The sequence below is a fragment of the Patiria miniata genome, unplaced genomic scaffold (genome assembly GCF_015706575.1).
Source record: "Patiria miniata isolate m_02_andy unplaced genomic scaffold, ASM1570657v1 HiC_scaffold_7, whole genome shotgun sequence".
NCBI lineage: Eukaryota > Metazoa > Echinodermata > Asteroidea > Valvatida > Asterinidae > Patiria > Patiria miniata.
In genome coordinates, this window is record NW_024037074.1 from 24,121,136 (window position 1) to 24,144,058 (window position 22,923).

Genomic DNA, 22,923 nt, shown 5'->3' on the forward strand with positions numbered 1-22,923 from the left:
TAAATATGTGGACTTTCCGCAAGGCAATATGTAACCTTGACAAAAATACATATTCTGTACAATTCTTTGGGAGGGGAGGGGTAGTTGCTCATAATGAGCACTGGAGTAGGAAGAGGGATGGCAGGGGGTGGGCTGTGAGACGGGTACGCCTGTTGGTGAAGATTATGAAAGCTTCACTTGCAAATTGACATCTATTTACAATATTAATTTAGGCAAATACAAGCAGAAATCAAAATCTGAATTTGGTGGCAAGGGAAGGGGGGGGGGGGGGCCTAGCTAGGAGGGGGAGGACTGGACATCATTGGAATGATGGTGCAGTTCAATCAGAGAACAATTGATATGGCCATTATTCATTGCGGCTTGCAAACACATGAGTTTTGCCCATGTGACAATGATTGTACTGACAATGCCAAGTTATTGGTGGGTGGTCACACCCCACCCTCAACCCCAAGCAATGCCCCAGGGGTGGGGGAAGGGGATGCTGTGAAAAGGAACTCTATGTTATTTCTAAAGTGTTCACTTGCATATTTAGGTTTCGTTATGCAACATACAAGTTCAAAATTCGGTGGCACAGGGGGAGTGGGCGGGGCATAGCCAGGTGTGGGGGGGGGAAGTACACGACCTACTATTCATCCAATGGTCTAGAAATGATACACAGTCTAATTCTGTTTGTAAAAATGTGCTAGATTCATGAACAATACCAATTATACAAGTTATTACTCAAAACAAAGGAAAACACTGAAAATACACATTTTAAGGTTTTTGTGAAATTTACCATTTTTGAAGCGCTACTGCACAAAGGCTATACAATAACCCAAAATTTTCTCACCAGATTTATGAAAAGACCAATGTCTGAACTAACCATAGGCGAAGGGAAATTATTCTGAGTGCCCTGGCAAGTGCCATTTTGGAGGGATAAAAATGGGGTAAAACATGCTGTATTATAGGGTCTAAAAATAGTATAAAGGAGATTTTTCAGAAGTGTTTCTATTTTTTTTCTTGTAAGGGTAAGGATGATACTTTGTCGTGATATAGTTACTTTTGTGACATTACTTTGCAGTTTGGCTGGATGACCTTTGAAAATAACGCGAAAAAGAATTTTTGCAGCCTCAAAATTGCCGAAAAATGGCCAAAACACATAATGGCCCGTAACCATGGCAGTCTATTTTGGTTACTTGCTCCCTAAGTCCTTTCATACCACAAAGTTTAAAAAAATTCGAGATCTTGCTGCGCCATGTTGTTTCCCATCATGCCTTGCGCGAGTGAAGGAACGCGCACGCGCCCATGGAGTCGAGGCTGGGTCTTCAACTAGACTAGCACTATGAGCACTATCCAAGGGAACCACCAGTGAACCAGTCTAAAAAGGTGCGTCGCAAAATGTAGATCCATGGAAATTCAACTCGGAAAATGTATGCGCCATAAAGGATAACGACTAATAAGATTGATTATTTGTAAATTAAAGAATTTACGTAACATTGATATTAGAAGATGTGATTACGTTTTACTTAGGTTCCAGGACTAGGTTTTACTTTTTACTATTAGGGCATTTTTCTTAAAGATGTTTTGTACACATGCGCAGTCTTGTGTACCACGCGTAAACATTATACTGTCCAAAATACAAAGAAAACAAAATTGTTACACCCTTGTATATGTACGTACTCGTATTCTCACTCTGAATCGGGGGAGTTGTGTAGGACTTTATTAATTTATGTATAGTGTCAAACTTGAAGAAAATTTGTTTTCCACTTCCAGTGACACTTTGTGTAGCAGCTAACGTTAGTGGGTACGGAAAGGGGAAGAGCTCAGCCGCAGGAACCAGTGTGAGTATAACATTAGGCCTAGTCCCACTTAGCTCTACTGAGTGGAGCGTTGAATTACCGGTACCCCTCCATACCAACGCTCCACCGATTCGCCATACTTTGGTGGCACCGTCACAGTAGCATAGTCACAAACCCACGCGAGGACATTGAACTGTAAGTTTTCAGACTATTTTGCTGTTTTTTTCCAAAATGTTCCCTGTTTGGGAACAATATAAGGGGTCTCATGGAATGTCAAGAATGTATAGATCAATCCAGGATGTCACTCTCATTTGTAATCTCTTTACCGGTTTTTTGGGGTCTTTTTGTCCTCGCGTGGGTTTGTGACTATGCTACTGTGATGGTGCTACCAAAGTATGGCGAATCGGTGGAGCGTTGGTATGGAGGGTAGCCCCACTAGTGTGGCCGTCGGTATGCTGCGCTGAACCTCTGGCCACACACCGTGGTACCGCGCGCTACTGAGGACGAAGTTTCATAAAATCTGCGGTCCGTTTCTTACATTCTCAGTTTCTGACTTTCTTATGGTTGTATTCTATGATGTTTCACCTATCACTTCTGGGATGCTTAGGTCTAATGATGTTCCATTTTCCGAGATATTCTTCAATCTTTCTGGAGCCCATATGCACTCGTGAAACGTCTGGTGATGGCAGCCATTTTGAATGGGACAAGAGATGACCTCAAACTGTGACGTTGCGTTTATGCAAATTGCTTGTCGAGCGCGCGAGGGCGCGAGTTGCAAATGTGCGACGGCTGTTTCCTGTACCATGCATTTATCGTCAGGGGGCCACGTGCACCGATCTCTATTCAGGATCTACGGCACAGGAAACAGCCGTCGCATTTGCAACTCGCGCCCTCGCGCGCTCGACAAGCAATTTGCATAAACGCGACGTCACAGCTTGTGGTCATCTCTTGTCCCATTCAAAATGGCTGCCATCACCAGACGTTTCACGAGTGCATATGGGCTCCAGAAAGATTGAAGAATATCTCGGAAAATGGAACATCATTAGACCTAAGCATCCCAGAAGTGATAGGTGAAACATCATAGAATACAACCATAAGAAAGTCAGAAACTGAGAATGTAAGAAACGGACCGCAGATTTTATGAAACTTCGTCCTCAGTAGCGCGCGGTACCACGGTGTGTGGCCAAGAGGTTCAGCGCAGCATACCGACGGCCACACTAGTGGGGCTAGTATGGAGGGGTACCCGTAATGCAACGCTCCACTCAGTAGAGCTAACGTCCAGGGCAAGAATTCTCTACATGAAACCACCCAACATTTTTACCAGAGTTTTGGGAGCAACTATAGAATGCAGGGCCACGCCGAAGCAAGGTTTTTTATTTTGCCTGGAGGCGTGGATGGAATAGGAGTAATGCAAACCTGCAAAAAGTGCTAAGTACAGCGAAGGAATGCACTGCACTTGTCTTCTAAGCTTCTCATGAAGGATCGGAAGGGAGGGCGTGCTTGTAAATGTGTTGGGGGCACTGTCTGGAGTGGCGGAGGCGCGGAGTCTTGGAGTCGCAGAATCGCGGAGACGCGGGGCACTGGAGTGGCCGCAGTGGCGGAGGCACGGAGTCGCGGAGTCGCAGAGACTCGCGCCGATAGAGGGCGCAATTCTCGGCGGAATTTTTTTGAGAACGAAGCATCCATATCCATTTTAAATGGGCGCGCAAATTAGGAAGGGAGGAGTGCGACAGGGCCCACTGTCTGGAGTGGCGGAGGCGCGGAGTCTTGGAGTCGCAGAATCGCTTTAAATGGGCGCGCAAATTAGGGAGGGAGGAGGGCGACGGGGCACTGTCTGGAGTGGCGGAGGCGCGGAGTCTTGGAGTCGCAGAATCGCGGAGACGCGGGGCACTATATACTGGAGTGGCGGAGGCGCGGAGTCGCAAAGTCGCATAGACGCGCACCGATAGAGGGCGCAATTCTCTGCGTGACGCGGGGCACTATACACTGGATCGGAGTGGCGGAGGCGCGGAGTTGCGGAGTCGCAGAGACGCGCACCGATAGAGGGCGCAATTCTCTGCGGCTCCACGACTCCACGATCGATTTTCGGAGGTAGGTCGACTGCGGTTCCACGCCTCCACGCAGCCGTACGGAGGCGCGGATGTAGAGTAAAGTGGCCCTGCATTCTATAGTTGTACCTTATGTTTTACCTCGTTATAGAAGCTTATTTCACGCCTACATACTCTATGTATCCTTATCTATTAGTATTAGGCCGCTGGGTTCAGGAATTCCATTAGCCCTAGCTCTACTGAGTGGAGCGTTGAATTACGGGTGCCCCTCCATACAAACGCTCCACCGATTTGCCTAGCCCCATAAATGTGGCCTATTTACTGGACTGCCTCCGTAAACATAGGCCACACATCCACATGTACAAAAATCGTGTTGACTTTGCCAAATTTTGATTTTCACATTTGGGCTTAGTTTGTAGGTTTTTTTTGCTTTAGAAGCATACTCACCCTCTTTATAGGCTAATCAGAAAGTACTGCCTTTTTCAGATGTATATTTTTCGTGAAATTTCCAGATTCATTTTTACACGTTTGCGTATCAAAATTTCAACATGAAATTTCACAAAAATTAGACATCTGAAAAAGGCAGCACTTTCTGACTAGCCTATAAAGAGGGTGAGTATGCTTCTAAAGCAAAAAAATCCTACAAACTAAGCCTAAATGTGAAAATCAAAATTTGGCAAAGTCGACACGATTTTTGTACATGTGGATGTGTGGCCTATGTTTACGGAGGCAGTCCAGTAAATAGGCCACATTTATGGGGCTACGATTTGCCATACTTTGGTGACACTGTCACAGTAGCATAGTCACAAACCCACGCGAGGACAAAAAGACCCCCAAAAAAACGGTAAAGAGAATACAAATGAGAGAAACAGTTATCCTGGATTGATCTATACATTCTTGACATTCCATGAGACCCCTTATATTGTTCCCAAACAGCAAAAATGTTGACAAAAAACAGCAAAATAGTCTGAAAACTTACAAAAAGAAGAAAAACAAGTCGCGCTTTATCAACGACTGTTTTGTGTATTGATACGTGCTCCGAGGGTGTGTTCAAAGCCCATACTGTTGTACGGCGCGGCGCGGATCGGAGCACGTATCATTACACAAAACAGTCGTTGATAAAGCGCAACTTGTTTTTCTTCGCGATCGAGCAACGACGGTGACGTCACGTCAGACGCCCTCATTCGACAAGTCGATTCAAGAACTGAGCCTCCCTGCAAACACATTGAGCTGTAAGTTTTCAGACTATTTTGCTGTTTTTTGTCAAAATTTTCGCTGTTTGGGAACAATATAAGGGGTCTCATGGAATGTCAAGAATGTATAGATCAATCCAGGATAACTGTCTCTCTCATTTGTATTCTCTTTACCGTTTTTGGGGGGTCTTTTTGTCCTCGCGTGGGTTTGTGACTATGCTACTGTGACGGTGTCACCAAAATATGGCAAATCGGTGGAGCGTTTGTATGTAGGGGCACCCGTAATTCAACGCTCCACTCAGTAGAGCTACATTAGCCCCATAAATGTGGCCTATTTACTGGACTGCCTCCGTAAACATAAGCCACACATCCACAATGTACAAAAACGTGTCGCACTTTGCCAAATTTTGATTTTCACATTTAGGCTTAGTTGGTAGGGGTTTTTTGCTTTAGAAGCATACTCACCCTCTTTATATGCTAATCAGAAAGTGCTGCCTTTTTCAGATGTCTAATTTTATGAAATTTCATGTTGAAATTTTGATACGCAAACGTGTGAAAATGAATCTGGAAATTTCACGAAAAATATACATCTGAAAAAGGCAGCACTTTCTGATTTGCCTATAAAGAGGGTGAGTATGCTTCTAAAGCAAAAAAAACCCTACAAACTAAGCCTAAATGCGAAAATCAAAATTTGGCAAAGTGCGACACGTTTTTGTACATGTGGATGTGTGGCCTATGTTTACGGAGGCAGTCCAGTAAATAGGCCACATTTATGGGGCTAGAATTCCATATGCGATGCTGACTGACGTTAATCAGGAAAATAAACTCCAAAGCAACGTTAAACTTGTCATGTGTGTAGTCTCTTTTCATCAGTTTATTCCCAGAGTCGTATGTCATGTACAATGTACATAATATGTACAACTGTACGTGCGTACGATCCGAAATCGCGCACGCACGCTAGTGCCCTCATTTGTTTAGTTTTGGTTGGAACCATGACGTCACTCCAGCCAACCGATGTCACGAAAATGCTCAACCAATGACCAAAGCCGAAACATTTTTCTGGTAACTGGCGCGAAAACACACTCGGTCATTGGATTATCGACCGCGCCTTCAAGTAAGTGCGCGTGCGTATGAGGGTGGTTACTAAGCAAATCGCGCGTGCGCACTGCATATTCATGCGGCATAGTCTGTCCCCCGGACCAGATGTGATATGAGCGTCGAGAATAATTGTCCGGTCTAGGGAACCAGACTACACGCTGCACAGACGTACATGATGTACGACTAGAATAGACTCGGCGGTGAGAAACTGATGAAAAGAGACTAAAAACACGTACAAGTTTAACGTTGCTTTCGAGTTTATTTTCCTGATTGACGTCAGTCAGCATCGCATATGGAATTCCTGAACCCAGCGGCCCAACAGATAAGGACACATAGAATACTACGACGTAAAAATTAGCTTCTCCAACAAGGTAAAAATATTGAAATTATTGGTCAGAAATGTTTTCGTTCAGTTTTGAGCACTTTTTACCCAGGACTCCCTCCGTTACGTAGGGAGGAAAGGGAGTCCACCTGGGCTAGGATGTTGGTCTGTCGTAGCGTCTCACTACCAGACTACGGAATTAAGTATATTACAATTTCAAAGTTCACCACAAAAATCACGCAAAATACTTGACAAAAATACCTTTGAGCACCTTCTGGCATTTCCACATGTCAAAGACGAAGTAGGAATGGGGCTTCAATGATACTCATAAATATTTTTTTGGTTGAAAATCCGTGAAATTCAACCACTATGGTAGCCCCACTAGTGTGGCCGCGGTATGCTGCGCTGAACCTCTGGCCACACACCGTGGTATCGCGCGCTACTGAGGACGAAGTTTTCAAAAAAATTATGCTCAGTTTCTTACATTCTCAGTTTCTTACTTTCTTATGGTTGTATTCAATGATGTCTCATCTATCACTTCTGGGATGCTAGGTGTAATGATGTTCAATTTTCCGAGATATTCTTGAATTTTTCTGGAGCCCATATGCACTCGTAAAACGTCTGGTGATGGCAGCCATTTTGAATGTGGCAAGAGATGACCTCAAGCTGTGGCGTCGCGTTTATGCAAATTGCTTGTCAAGCGAGTTGCAAATACGACGGCTGTTTCCTGTACCATGCATTTATCGTCTGGGGGCCACGTGCACTGATCTCTATTCAGATCCACGGCAAAGGAAACAGCCGTCGTATTTGCAACTCGCTCGACAAGCAATTTGCATAAACGCGACGTCACAGCTTGAGGTCATCTCTTGACACATTCAAATGGCTGCCATCACCAGACGTTTTACGAGTGCATATGGGCTCCAGAAAAATTCAAGAATATCTCGGAAAATTGAACATCATTACACCTAAGCATCCCAGAAGTGATAGATGAGACATCATTGAATACAACCATAAGAAAGTAAGAAACTGAGAATGTAAGAAACTGAGCGTAATTTTTTTGAAAACTTCGTCCTCAGTAGCGCGCGGTACCACTGTGTGTGGCCAGAGGTTCAGCGCAGCATACCGCGGCCACACTAGTGGGGCTACCACTATGGGTGACTATTGAACAGACATCATACAGCGATCATTCAAAAACAATATGGCTTTTATTAGCCCCAAATGTGGCCAGTTTACTGGACTGCCTCCGTAAACATAGGCCACACATCCGCCATCACTGAACCTACTCGGCGAAGTTTTCAAAGTGATTTCCACATTGCGACTTCAGACCCAGTTCATTTATGCTTTAAAAATAGGCAGTGGATATTTTGCCGGAGACGGCAAACCTTCAGTAAACGTTAGTTTGCCGGATATGCACTGAACATGCGCAGTTACTGTTTTTTTTTTACTTCAACATTTTCCGGTGACAAATTTTAGTCTGGCTCCATGCCAATATTATCGTTGTATTTTTGTATTTACAAGATGGGAATCGGACCATTTTATAATTTCAGACTTTATTTCCCTTTAAAAAAAAAATCCTCCAGAGCCACAAATCTGAAAAAGAAAAAGTAATACTCTGCAATAAAATGTTTGAGAGATATTAAAATAATAAAAGAAGAATATTCTTATTTATTTGGGGATGGGAAAAAAAACCCCTTAAAAACTGTGGCGGGGATCAGGATTCGAACTCGGGACATCCCACTCACTAGAGCCTTTGCTTAACCACTGCACCGACTGTGCTACACAACTTTGGTGGGAATTCAATACATGTTATAATTCAGCCCTATCTTAAGGAATACAGCGCCCTCTGTTGATATGGATTGCCGCCGGCAAACCTTTAGTAAACGTTAGTTTGCCGGTGTTACCTCTGGCAAAATATCCACTACCTTAAAAATACACTCACCCTCTTAATACCAAAGTTTGAACCTGCTTTCAGTGTCAGTTGCCCAGCTGCTGCGTAATTTACAATATTTTCTGGAGCCTTCTTGGCAACTTTTCAGTCCAACTGAACAATGACCTCGCGCAATACCTGACGGGATACGAACCAATATGCAGGGATCGTTCACCTGTCAATCACGCGTGTACGAGGCACACCGCAGGCCCGGTGGTAGTCTGGTTCCCAGGCCTGACAATTATTCCCGACGCTCATGTAGGCTGCATCCGAATCAACTGTCTAGAGCTAGGTCTAGGTCCACGCCCATTGAAAATACGTGAGAACGCGCTGACAATAGACCTAGCCGTAGCTCTGAAGCCCGTTTCGGACACGGCCTCATCAGGAATAGTCAGAATCTTTTGTTCACGGGTCAAGTGAACCAGCAGAGTTGGCAGGTCCCCAAAAAAATTTGAATATTGGATTTGTGCTCAGCGCGTTTACCAGTTCGTTCTTGCCGGCTGCGCTGGCTGATGGCGCATGACGTCACGCAGCGGTGTAAGGACACAATACTGGCTAATTTTAGGGTGGAACTCAGTGTTGTCACTCCTGATAACTAAACAGTTTGGTAAAGTCTGTTTTGGCGGTTTAACATGTTAGGTACAAGTATGAAGAGATAAATAAAATTTAAAAAAAATCCACAATTTTCATTTTTTAGTGGTAAAATTCTTGATTTTGGTGAAAATTTACCTCAAAATACCACTTAAAAACGGGACATAACAAGTAAGCCTTTTTGAATGAATTAAAAACACGCTTACAATTTATTTCCTCAGATGAATATTGTATTGAAGTTGTTAGTAATGGAATGAATTTTACAAATACAGGTAACCTGTATTCAAAATATTTCTGGTTTGTGCACAGGGATGCCAGATAAACTATTTAACGTAAGTTACGTTTGGTGTCCACCTATTTAGCATATTTACTGGGGTCTTTATCAACCCTCCTTAGTTTATCCTACAGTAATTTCAGATGATAGAGTCTTCAGAAGCATAATATCAGTTCCTTTATACACAATGACATGTTTTTAAACTTGACCTTTCCTTAATTTAGATTTAAGGGTGGGTCACCACTTTGGTGTCCATTTTTATTCAACATAATGAATGCCTAATTCATTATGTGTTAGGAGGGAAGGCCAAATACTCTAACAGTGATGTTGTACTCTACATGTGTACCAATATATCTAATCACAATTAGGACATTTGATCTACATAAAAAAAAATCAGTCATTCTACACTACATGTATGTAACTAACGATAAATGGTGTCAACTAAATGGTGTAACTAACTAACGTAAGTATAAAGCTACAGGGGTAGAAAAGTAAATAAAAGCTAAATGGTTTTGAAGAGCATATTACTTTCTAAGGAGTATCTAGCAGTTTAAAATATTTACTGTGATATCCAGAGCAATAGGAGTACAAATGCCATGCATGTGATTTAACGTTAGTTACAGCTGGACACCAAAGTTGCATTAGTTACAATGTGCACTTTGTACGATAGTTAATATCTCCAAGCAACAACTTTCCAGTGGAATGTTGCTGTTTATTAGTTTAAATGGGTCCCTGTGGTAGTATGGAGAACAACAATTTAATATCAGTTTTGGGCTTAATAATAATATAAAGTTATGTAAATTATGAAGGCCTATGTGGTGTCCACATGTAACTTACGTAACATTTTGATACAGAGATTGTCAAAAGAGGTCCATATAAGATCGTGAAAGGAGCATAATGTTTAATGGATGAATTTCCCTCTGAGGTCCTTACTGTGAGACACTGTGGTCATAAAATTTTCAATTGATCTGCTATTAAAATGGTTTAACAGCTAAATCTCTCATTTAACTAACGTTAGTTACGGTGTCCACTTATTAAATTTGCGACAAAATATTACCGTAATTTTCGGAATATAAGCCGCGGCTTATACGTTGATTTTGCCCATGAAAATGTTTACTGCGGCTTATACACAGGGCGGCTTATTCGCCGAGCCTAACCCACCTCACTCCTCCAAAATCCTCCTGGCGGTTTTGGAGGACTCTAGAGGATTGAGGATGAATGGTGATTGAATCAAATGAGGATTCTGGAGGATTGAGGATGAATGGTGATTGAAGCACATGAGGATTTTGGAGGATTGAGGATGAATGGTGATTGAAGCACAAGAGGATTTTGGAGGATTGAGGATGAATGCATTTTGAGGCAGGACTGTCTGATGATTTTGAAGGATTTGGCGTTGGTTTATCCTTCATTTAAACACGAGTGCAAAGTTTTGGGATGAGGAGGATTTTGGAGGATTGAGGATGAATGCATTTTGAGGCAGGACTGTCTGACAATTTTGAAAAATTTAGGCGGAGTTGAAAATTTTTGGAGGATTTTGGAGGATTGAGGATGGTTGTAAGCAACAAGGGCCTAGGGGGTTAGGGTTAAAGAATAAAAATGAAATTCACATGTGTATTTAATGTACTGGTATAAGAAGAGATATGTTGCTGAAATGAATTATCAATTAAGAAAGTCATTAACGAACCGAAACCACGTGCCACGTAAAGGTGCCAAGCGGTAAAAAGTACGGTGAAAGCTGTCTTCGATCGACGCTTGCAACAAGCCGTACGTGATTCTAGTGCTGCTAGCTAGCTGGCATGCTTTCCCCAGCGGACCACACCATTTGAGGTAATATAGGGGTGTACTATCTTGGAAACAACTTTTCCGCTGTTTAAAAAAAAAGAAAAAAGACGACTAATACTTTTTATGGTGTTCGAAACATTTCTTTATTCGATAATCAGTTGTTCAACGTCACAATATAATTTTTGAACTTGAAATTTATTCAGGAAACGATGTAAGCCTCAAAACAGGGACTACATCACCCCTTACAAAATTAATGGATTCGTCCATGAAAATGGCCGCATCGTTTTGACTATTTTCGAAGAAAGTTACGATCGAAACTTGAATACTGCTCGTTAGTAATCACAAAAATTTGATAAGTTTTGAGATAAAAACGGACCTGTATATTTTTAGGACAAAACAAATCAGCATCTGTTGCCACAAAGCAAGATTTGTACGTAGCGCTCCGGTCAGACAACACACGCAATGGGGGAAATCAAGGTGGGTTGCATACTCTCTCACGTGCTGCAGGAAAATATTGTCCTAGGCCGGCGCGGCGCAGGCTGCCGCGCCGGGCGATGTATTAACTTTTACGGCCGGGGACCGGACGGGGCAGCCGGCAGCAATTCCCGGTGATTATTTCTCATCATCAATTTCCACATTTGTTTGTGAGAGTATCGATTGTAAATGATTTGATACAACTTTTGTGGCCCTTTTTTTTTAGCTTCTGTAGTGTAAATGGAACTGGTTCAAAGCATTTTGGCTAGAATTTGGAGGCCTTACAAAATACGCCGGTGCGGCTTATATGCCGACTTCAAATCTTAATTTGTAGATTTTTGCGTGCTGCGGCTTATACGCCGCGCGGCTTATACTCCGAAAATTACGGTATATAAAAAAAAAATCGTCTAAATTTTTGATTTTCAGCAATGAATAGCTTATATTGCAATAAAGAAACTATAATAATCTCCATTTCTGACAATTTTGGTCTGGTAACAAGCAAGAAGTGGACACCATGTAACTAACGTTAACTTTCTCTTTATCACCAACATAAAGCTGCTAATAAAGGAAAGATGCTTTAAAACTTATCTTCTCATTATTATTTTCTAAAGAGGGAAGGCCGGTCGAGCATTACAAAAGGGAAACAAAATTAATACAACCAATTTTATTTTTGATCCCCATGTCCCTATTTTGTTCTCCAGTATTGTGTTCTTACACAGAAGCGGATTACCCGATGACTGTTTCATGCACGATAACCGGCAAACTTTGGTTGCCGTCCAGTATCGCAGCTATGATGCGAGTGGTAAACCTCAACAGTCGTCGGGTATTCCGCTTCCGCATTAGTGACGTCATGCGCCATCAGCCAGCGCAGCCGGCAAGAATGAACTGGTAAACGCGCTGTGCACAAATCCAATTGCGGGCCTCGCCATGACCGCACGGTTGTCGGTTTATGCCTCGTTTTTTCATTGCAATTGTAGGCTGAATCTTCATCGTGGATCGTTTTTTACTTCAAGGACCTGTGTAATGGTTATCCCAGGCAAGGTTTGGGTCGAATTTTTTTGGGACCTGCCAACTCTGCTGGTTCACGTGAAAAATGTCCTCCAGCCCTAAATGACAACCCAATGATAAAATTTAGGGCTGGGTAACTCCAGCTAGGGCCGGGACACGACCGCGACCAGTGCCGAAAAACAAACTCCGCATGTAGATCGGGGGATGCGCCTACGACTGTTTCATGACAAGGCGCGGTACAAGAATACAGTCGTAGGCGCATTCCCCGATCTACATGCGGAGTTTGTTTTTCGGCACTGGTCGCGGTCGTGTCCCGGCCCCTGCTTCACGGACGTGTTTGTATACATGTGCACATGATGTACGTCCATACTACTATAGACAATGCATTCTAAAGTAGATAAAAGCCATAACATTTTTGAATGATCGCTGTATGATGTCTGTTCAATAGTGGTTGAATTTCACGGATTTTCAACCCAAAAAATATTTGTGAGTATCATTGAAGCCCCATTACTTCGTCTTTGACATGTGGAATGCCAGTAGGTGCTTTCAAAGGTATTATTGTCAAGTATTTTGCGTGATTTTTGTGGTGAACTTTGAAATTGTAACATTGACAATACTTCTGTAGTGGGACGCTAGTACGACAGACCAACATCCCAAATGTCAAAAAAGGAGTTCTAGCGCCCCAGTTAGTGGGACTACATTAGGCCTAACAATAACCCGAACATGTTCGTAGACATACAGGCTGGCTACAGTCACGACAGTCGTTTTTCTTTTGGATTTTTCCTAGTTCCGGATACCGTCAAATAAAAACCTTCCTCTTTTGGATTAGTCTCCAATATTTTTTTTTTCTGACTATATTTTGAAAGAAAAATGTAAGCTCCTTGATACACAAAGATTTTTCCGATAAAATATCTAGAAGAGGAATTTTGGCCAGATTTCAGACTCGCACTTCGACATGTTTGGACGGTTTGTAGAAAATCGCGGAAGCTGCGAATCTACAATAAATTTTCTCTGCGGTGTATCACTTGTAGTTGTACCGTGTGATTTCGAATATTTTGTTCATACACTAGGCCTAGTCCGAGTAACTGGGACCCAACTTATCGCCTTTTTAACATTCAGACATGGTCTGGCGATAGTAGGGTCCAAGCTAATCCTTATATGCCGAGCAACACAATTCTGTCATTGACCCAAAAACCCAACAAAACATCAGATTTCACCCTCAAAACGGCTTCCAAATTACTAGATACATGTACGCCACCTGAGGTACAAGTAGACATCGATAATTAAGATGGTTGCACTGAAGTTTACTTACGATACGGATGAAAAGAGAAATTTCCCGTTCAATTTCGAGAGCTCCCCTCTAGATCGTGAACACGTTCAATTTCAGACCCGTGTTTGAATTGCGATGTGGTCTTCATGCCCAGCATTCATTCGATGGCCCCCATATCCCGAGTGTGATTCCGTTACTGAGCGCGCGCGATGCAACCGAGCATGCGCGATGCATCGATTATGATAATGAGTAGACTAGATGACATTTGTGAACACAAGTGCATTTCGAACGAAAAAAGGGAGTCGGGAACTAGCTTGAACTGGTTTCCGTCCATAAAATCTGCCCTAGTTCCCGACTCCCTATTATCGTTCGAAATGCACTTGTGTTTACAAACGTAATCGGGATACGGGGGCCATCGAATGAATGCTGGGCATGAAGACCACATCGCAATTTAAGTGTTCACGATCGCGAGGGGAGCTCTCGGAATTGAACGGGAAATTTCACTTTTCATCCGGATCGTAAGTAAACTTCAGTACAACCATCTTAATTACCGATGTCTACTTGTACCTCAGGTGGCATATCTAGTCATTTGGAGGCCGTTTTGAGGGTGAAATCTGATGTTTTGTTGGGCAATGTTGGGTTTTTGGGTTAATGACAGAATTGTGTAGCTCGGCATATAAGGATTAGCTTGGACCCTACTATCGCCAGACCATGTCCGTATGTTAAAAAGGCGATAAGTTGGGTTCAAGTTACTCGGACTACACTAGGCCTACAGTCGTATATTAACTCTTCCATCGAATGCTTGTTGAATCAAAATAAGTTGTAAAGTCTCTAATTTTTGAAAATGCGCCAACAAATTACCGTATGCTTTTGCCTAGTTCCGGATAGCGCGTGCACTTACGACCCAACTGCACACTTGTTAATCTATTTTGTGTGAGGTATTCTTTGCTGGGTCAAAGATTTCTAGTCCGTGCGGGAGTTTGAGCCGTTGCGCTGCAGACAAAAGTTTCAAAATCATTCATGTTTTTTCTCTTTTTAAAATTTGCTGGAATTCTCTTGAATGAACTATTTTTGGAAAATGAAATAATACTTTATCAGAAAATAGGCCTACATTGTATGCTTGATTCGGTTGGTTCTGGCTGAAAAAGAAGAAGAATTTTTCCTGTGATTTTTTTTTTTTTCGCGTGAAGCAGTTTTGATCTATTTGGAACTGATTGAATCGACCCGGAACTAGGAAAAGTGACATCGGTACTTTTGACGTCGTAAAATCAAAATAAAAAGAGCTTAAATTTTGAAAATGATTTCATGGTCTCTCCATCACTCAAGGTAAACTTTTTAATCAATGTCACTTGAATTCGTGTAGTAGTTGAGCCGAAAGCAGCCTGAATGATGTTTGCTATCCGGAACTAGGAAAACGACTGTATCGTCTAGCCTAGCCCTACCTCTAGAATTAGAAGGCTTCTCTCCGTCAGTCTTCTAGCATGGTGGTTTTTCAGGAGTCAGCACTTTATGGCTTTTGGAAATGCCCTTTGATAGACGAAATACCTTTGTCTGAAATTCCACCTTCTGAAACACAAATCCACCAGAAAAGTTGAGCTGGTTGATCTATAAAGTTCTCTGAAATGTTTTAGAACGATTGACATTTGGATCATGGGACAATTTTTTGGGTGGAAAAACTGATTTTTTTCCTCACTAACCTCGCATTGCCGATCCGACGAATACAGCGGTCATGTTCATGTGTGTTTACGTATGTTTACTGATGGATCTTTTCATCCTTTAAAATTTAAAAACAGTCCACCAAAACTGACAACTTGTCACGACACAACACAGCGTATTCAGCGCGCCAAAATGATGTACATCATGATGTACATGTACATGTACTATTTCGCGATGCAAAGCATACAATCTCCCCTATTCCAAATGGTCGAGCCGACCTGCTGAGGTCACGCAAAGATCAGCGCACGCGCAACGTACGTAAACACACATGAACATGACCGCTGTATTCGTCGGATCGGCAACGCGAGGTTTGGTGAATAAAAACTCAGATTTTCAACCCAAAAAATTGTCCCATGGTTCAAATGTCAATCGTTCTAAAACATTTCAGAGTTATAGATCAACCAGCTCAACTTTTTGGTGGATTTGTGTTTCAGGAAGTAGAATTTCAGACAAAGGTATTTCGTCTATCAAAGGGCATTTCCAAAAGCCATAGAGTGCTGACTCCCGAAAAATCGCCATGCTAGAAGGCTGACGGAGAGAGGCCTTCTAATTGTAGAAGTAGCCTAGCCCTAGTCTATGGCCCGCACTGAGTAGACTCTACATCCTGGGCCATACGTGCATTGATTGCCAAAAGTGAGGATTTGAAAACAAAAAAACCCAACAATTTTATTTCAATCATTCCAACTCAAACTCGGAAGGTGGGTTCACTTACCCGTACCTCTCAATATTCCCCCAAAATTACGACTTCCCCGTGCTTCCTTCTGGTGAAATTGGTCTCTTAAAAAAAAATAATTTGTCTACCGAATTGAAAGTTCATGACAAGTACTGCAGCGAGTTTAAGTAGTCTGGTTCTCTGACCAAAATATTTCCCTTTCTTTTACATATACACGTGAAGGGTACCGCGTGTGGTATATCATATCCAAAAAAACATCGCATACGTGATCAGAACAGCCAGCCAATCACAGTGCCGCGCGCCTCGATTTAGCATATTATAATTAAGTTGCGTGCACTGTGATCGGCTGGCTGTTCTGATCCTGCATGCTATGTTTTTTTTTTTCGGATATGATACGGCAATAACCAGGCGCATTCCCCTTCACATGTGTACATTAAAGAAAGGGAAATATTTTGGTCGGAGTGGTACCAGACTACTTATACTTGCAGTGCGCAGCGCGATGCCAACCCGGAAATTGTCCCCATCATTTTCTCTCAGCGCTACATTAAAATGTCATTTTGATACGGAGAACCCAATCGTGAATTGACCAATTAGGTAACAACTTACAAAGGAGACGTCATCTTTCCAGTGAAGTATGCGCGGTTGTCATTTTTTTGATGGGGGGAGATTTTATAACCTACCAAAAATGTCCTTTCCCAAAACAAGCAGAAATTTCACATAATTCTAGAACGCGCGTACGGATTATGCAAAATGGGGATATAAAGTCACTAAATATGGTTTAATCTTGCCAATAACATGAATAAGTGCCAATTTTCCATGTAATAATCGTCTCCAAAGTTGCCCCTCCCGAGGAAGAAAAGGCCACGCGTACCCGTGTCGCAAGTGCAGACAGACCGGGTCAGCCAAAACACGAGGTCGGCCTGTAAAACATGTGGTTGGCCAATTGACCACACGCGGTTTGTTGGCATAGAGTGATTGTGTGTACGTGTACACGTACTGTATGGCACTATGCAGTATGGACGTGCAAACATCGCATAGTGTCGACACTGTTTACATCATTATGGACTTGAGTTGCGTTGCTTCATGTAGTTTTTTGTAAGTTTCGTTTCCTTTCTGGACCAAATTCATGCATTTTCATGGTCAGGGGCAACTAAATGACAAGAATACAGCAGTATAAATGCTCAAATATCATGTTTATTATCGTAGTGAAAGTCAAGCTCCCCGCGCTGCTGTCCATGGATCGTTTAGCACCGCGCCGTGCTGTATGTTTTTTTCAAAATGGTGCAAGACTGTGATGTTTCATCTTTTGGTTTAAAATTCTATAGTGCTGGATAGGGACGGCATGAAACTTCATAGTCGAGCAAAAACAAAATCTTTGAAGTATAAGAATTGGGACAGAGGGGAACTAACATTTCCATCAAAAAATAGAGGAAAATGCTACTTCTGTTTCTCGAAACTTCAAGCCTTGATAAAGATAAATCCAAGTGCAGTAGTAGAAAGCAAAAACTGTTTCTGAAAGCTTGGTTTGTCTACTTTATAAGAAAAAATGACTTGCAGAAAATGTACTTTGAAAATTCATGAGTTGGCAACTCTTATCCCGAATTAACCTAATACCAGGCGAACACTACTTTGCATTACTCCGGAGTGCTTCCCAATTGCACAGGTACGTTTATTGTGCGCGCTGATGTTGGATAGCAGACTACGCATTTCTGTGTGTACACAAGTTGCTTGGGAATGGATAATTGAGGAATACTGTTTGGATGATAAAACATGGAGGGATAGGACGGGGGAGGTTTTTTTAGGGATGGGAATTAAAAGGAAAACACATTTTTGGTCTAAACAACATGTACACACAGAAGGTAAACTATATACACTGGGATTTACTTAAAAGACAGAATGGATGATTGAAAAATAATTTTAAAAACAATTTGAATAGTTTGGTGAACAACTAAAAACAAGTGACTTGTGACTGTGACTCGAGACTAATGATGTGCATCGGGTCAGGTTGACCAGGCCAAACCGACCGGAAACATTACACATACAATGTAAACCGAATCCCAACCGAAACTGATCTTAATTCCCCCAAACCGACCCGACCCGACAAAAAAATAAGGTAAAACCCACCCGAACCAATCCGAAAACCCCCCCGAATATCTGGCCAGGATAAAGTGCCACTTTTTTGTGCCTGCCCTTAACCACGTGGCATGAATTCTTTTGCAAAACCATCGTCTCTCTCTCTCTCTGTCATATGGTTGATCAAGAGTTACTCCACTGATTGAACAAACGCATGGTATTACCACGCGGTATCATGAAAACTGTTTCAATCTATCTACATGTATTTCACTGTCAGTCCCGATCCAACTGGAGAAATTAATACCGTGGGATCTTGATAGTACGCACGTTGGCCACACCATGCCACAAGGGCTGCAGTCACAGTGTCTGTCAATAATATTGCATCACCTGAATTTCTGTTTCGGTTTATTTTGTTTTTTCAAAAGATGGCTAAACCATCTTGAATTCATGAACGGTCACAACACAAATCATGAATTCATGAACGGTCACAACTTGAATTCATGAACAGTCACAACACAAATCGCAAAGCACGCATGGTAAACAACAGAAATCTGTTTTTTTTTTCCTATGAAAACTTTACGTTTCAATGCATAAACAAACAACACCATTGGGTAGCCAGTCTATGAAGCTAAAAAAAGGTATCAAACATGAGTCAAAAGAGGGCGGCAAACACAAAATTACAATATTCTGAAAATTTTGATTGCCGATGATCGCTTTTACACAGGGCTTAGTTGAAAGGGTTAAGCAAGTTTGGATTGGCAGTAAAGGGCATGTCATGTTTCAAGACAAAGTACATCGTATCGAAGACATGTTGTGGGACTGTCATGTTCACCATGTTCAGTTCCTGAATGTGTCTGTCCATTGGAACCTCTATATCTCCCCCTCCTTGGTGCGCGACTATTGCTGTCTTTTTTTATCCGCGGCCGTGTATGCCATGTTTTCATTCACGAGCACAAGAACTTTCAACTTATCAAAATCAACTAAATGTACATGTAATAGTATACTGGTGTACTTTGCTTCAACAAAATGGATCTTAAATTAAGGTAAAAAAAAAAATATTAAAAAAGGAAAAACGTTCTGTCAGTGGTTCTGCAAACAATGATACAGAACGCAAGCTTTGAAGACAGCAGGACTTTTCTGTATGTACCAAGATTTTTGACAGAAAAGTACTGCTTGCTCCTCCTCGCACAAAATACCTACATTTTGTACAAGTACCGGAATGATATCATTGGCAAAATGACTTATGAACCTGCCTGCTCTGAGATCTGATGTTTATGTACAAAGTCGGTGTTTGTGTCTGCAGGAGTGGGAAATTTTAACATGATGCATATACTAATTGTATTTAAGCTTAACACTGAACTAATTTCTGGCGATCTTTACTTTTTTTTTAATATACCAGTGCGCACAATGGCAAACACAAAATATGGAATCTATGGAGATTTGGACAAATACAAGGATGTGGATGAAGATGAAATCTTGAAGTCTTTGACTGCGGAGGAACTTGAACAGTTAGCTGATTCATTGGATCCTGATGTAAGCTATGCGTTATTGATTGTCTGAAGTGAACATGTAGTTTATTTGTTTTTTTTTGAAGTTCTGTTGTGCAGGAATTTTCTTAAATAAAAAAAGAAAACTATTTTATGTAAAAGCAAATTACTTCATCATGATAACGAGCCTCTAACATGGACATCGCAAAAGAAAAGAAAAGAGAAACAAGAAAAGAAAAAGAGGCGCAAAGTAATAGTGGTGTAAATTGAATGGGTGGGGAGGGGGGCAAAATGTCCCTGCCCCCCTCTAAAACTGATAAATCGAGATAATGTTGAGAAATACAGGATTATTTTAGGAAAAATATGTTTTGCCCCCCTCTAGAAAAAATCCTGGCGACGCCCATGGCCTCTAATAGCTGAAACTTTCTTTTGAAATTTTATACAAAGAAAATATTGTGTTCGTAAACTAATTGCATATGTCAGACATACAATTTGGTTCAAAATGTCATGTGTTTAAGTACCACTTTTGACTATTGAAGCACAATGTATTTTGGAATAACGGAAGGTCCTTTCTCTTTCATTGTGAAGTTGGGAAAACTGTTCAATACAATTCTTTGTGATTTTCATTTTTTTGACCGAGAGAATAGAATACCTGTAGCCAATTTCACGAAACCGTATGCAATAGCGCAATTCTGCTTGCGCCAAAATTTGTTGCATAAGTTGCACAACATTTCACGCTGCGCAACATTTCACTTATGACATGCTTCACGAAAATTGGATAGTTCATAAGTCCTTGACTTGCGCAATAAATTATGGCGTATCTTGCGCAATCATTTTAGGTGGCGTAAGTTGTGGCGTAGCGACTGAAAATGACATATTTTACCAGCAAAACGGGACTGTCGTGGAACCCGTTATTGCACAACTTATCAAGGTTGATACAAGACACTCACAACTTTATGTTTGAAGTAAATTAATTTCTATTTCACTCGTAACATAATTTTTTGAATTGCCGAATGATTCCGAAGAAAGTCGGACAAAATAATTTTCAAAATGGGGAGCTGAGGTGATCCAACGACTGTTTCGAGAACGAACAAATTCACACACCAAACAGCCGTTGTAAATGCTGTTTTTAGCCTTCTTTAGTTGACGAACTAACTGACTGACTTTCTTGTATGGGGCAATTCCATGGGTAACAGACTGACATTTTGGGAGGGGTTTTCACAGTGTATCCCTTCTGTAAGGTTGTTGTAGTAAGTTAGGACCAAAACTCAAGTACATTTTTGTTCATTGCAAGTGCCCCTATAACCTGCAGTTTTTCTTTCCAAATTTATTCTTTTTTGGGGTCTGGTAAACTTATGTGTTGCCATGGTAACAGACTGACACTTGCGCATTTAGCCTTGACCAAGGCTATCAGCTTGTTCCAATACGAGCTTGTTCCTGCTACCGCACACACAGTGTGCCGCTACACTACTATACCGTTAGCCTCAACGACCCTTGCATGTGCTTTGTGTGCATATTTGTACACCCCACACACACTTCCGCAAACAGTCGTACAGTAAGTCGAGGCGGAGGATAGCCTTGACGCAACCGTGGCGAATTCTTTATGTGATTCTTTATATTTTCGGCCAAACTCGGCCAAGAATTTCTGATTCGCATATATTACACGATATCCAATCAAAGCCCGTAAACTTTGACCCGCGACATACATATTCATGAGCCCGCAAATTACCGTAAACACCACGTATGTTCACTCAAGAAAAATGTCCAGGTATTTCAATCCGATTTTAAACCATTTCTCCAGTTTTATTCCAAACAAATGAAATATGCCGCTATATGAATGAACACCTTTTTTTCAAAATGATACTATTTCCAATGTATTGCGAATTGGACAGTTCAAGACAGTTATATCCGCCGACGTTTATTGTCGGTGCAACAGCGTTCATTATCACGCCACTACCCGTACCTACCCGTGACATTCTGACAGCGAATGTAGGAAACAGGTCAACTCGGACCCAGGTCAAATCGTACACATTTTATCGAATGCAGGTTAACTCGTATCTATAAGACATGTCGCAACTGTATGAATTGACTGCCATGAAATGAGCTATTGACTTTGGGATGGAAATATACGAATAAAATCTCTCTCCCTGAGTTCGTACCATGTGCAATATATCTCATACATACATGTACGACACATGTATTTTAATGCGTACGTACAAATTGTATGTCATACCTACGACATACGTACGACATGTCAGTCGTAGGTATAACATATAAATCGTATGACATACAAGTCATGCATACGAGTTACAATACATAAGTCGTACGTACGAGATACAAGTCGTACTCACAAGATATGTCGTATGTACGACATAATCGACAAACAAGTCGAACGTACGACTAGTAAACATTCATACATGTATGTTGTACACACGAGATATTAAGTCGTACTTATGTACGACAAAGTCGTATGCGACATATATCGTACCCTGTCGACCCGAAATATAAGATCGTACGCACGACATATATGTGGTACGTACCGTCACCTGTCGACATTATGTCATATGTTTGATATGTCATACCCTGTCGACATATTATGTCGAACCCTGTCGGTATATTAGTCGTACTCTGTCAACATACATGTCGTACCCTGTCGATATATTAGTCGTACAGTTCTTATTCCTCCATGATCGACATATACATAGCTGCCAACTATTACGATTTTTTCGTAATTATTACGAATTGTTTGTTAAATTACGAAAATACGATTTGCCACTAAAACATTACGAATTTCCCATTTTCTACCTAACGAAAAAAAATAATACTTGTAAAGTATCGTTTTTGACCGAAAACTTCTGGCGAAATGTTGCGATAATGGATGGACTGGTGACAAGTAATAAGCAATGCGGTCAAGCACCTGATAGACATAAATGCAGTGTGCGCAGTGGAGTATTTGAGGACCAGACTAAAAATATTTTTCAATGGTGTGCCATTTGTGTGCATCTCGTGGATATGTGGTTGGGTGTGTGTACTGTATGTGTGAGAACTTTTCAGTGGCGATCGTGAGCACATTTGGTCGCTTATTGCCGGGATGAGACCCATCAGTGCGAGATTTTAATCATGGAATTTAATAAGAGTATGGTTGGAATAATTGGTAATAGAGTTTGAGTTTATCACAACGTCCAGAAAAGATAAATCAGCATGCGTTT

The 22,923-nt window shown here is 41.6% G+C and overlaps 1 protein-coding gene across 1 annotated transcript in view; it reads left to right on the top strand.

Moving 5' to 3' along the window:
- The first annotated feature begins 1,613 nt into the window (after nt 1-1,613).
- LOC119744613 (tropomodulin-3-like) overlaps nt 1,614-22,923 on the top strand; it is a 75,509-nt gene continuing 54,199 nt past the window's right edge. The window contains exons 1-2 of the mRNA XM_038220647.1: nt 1,614-1,820; nt 19,627-19,760. Of these exons, the coding sequence (XP_038076575.1) occupies nt 19,635-19,760 (126 nt within the window). The 5' untranslated portion in view covers nt 1,614-1,820; nt 19,627-19,634. The remainder of the gene's footprint in view (nt 1,821-19,626; nt 19,761-22,923) is intronic.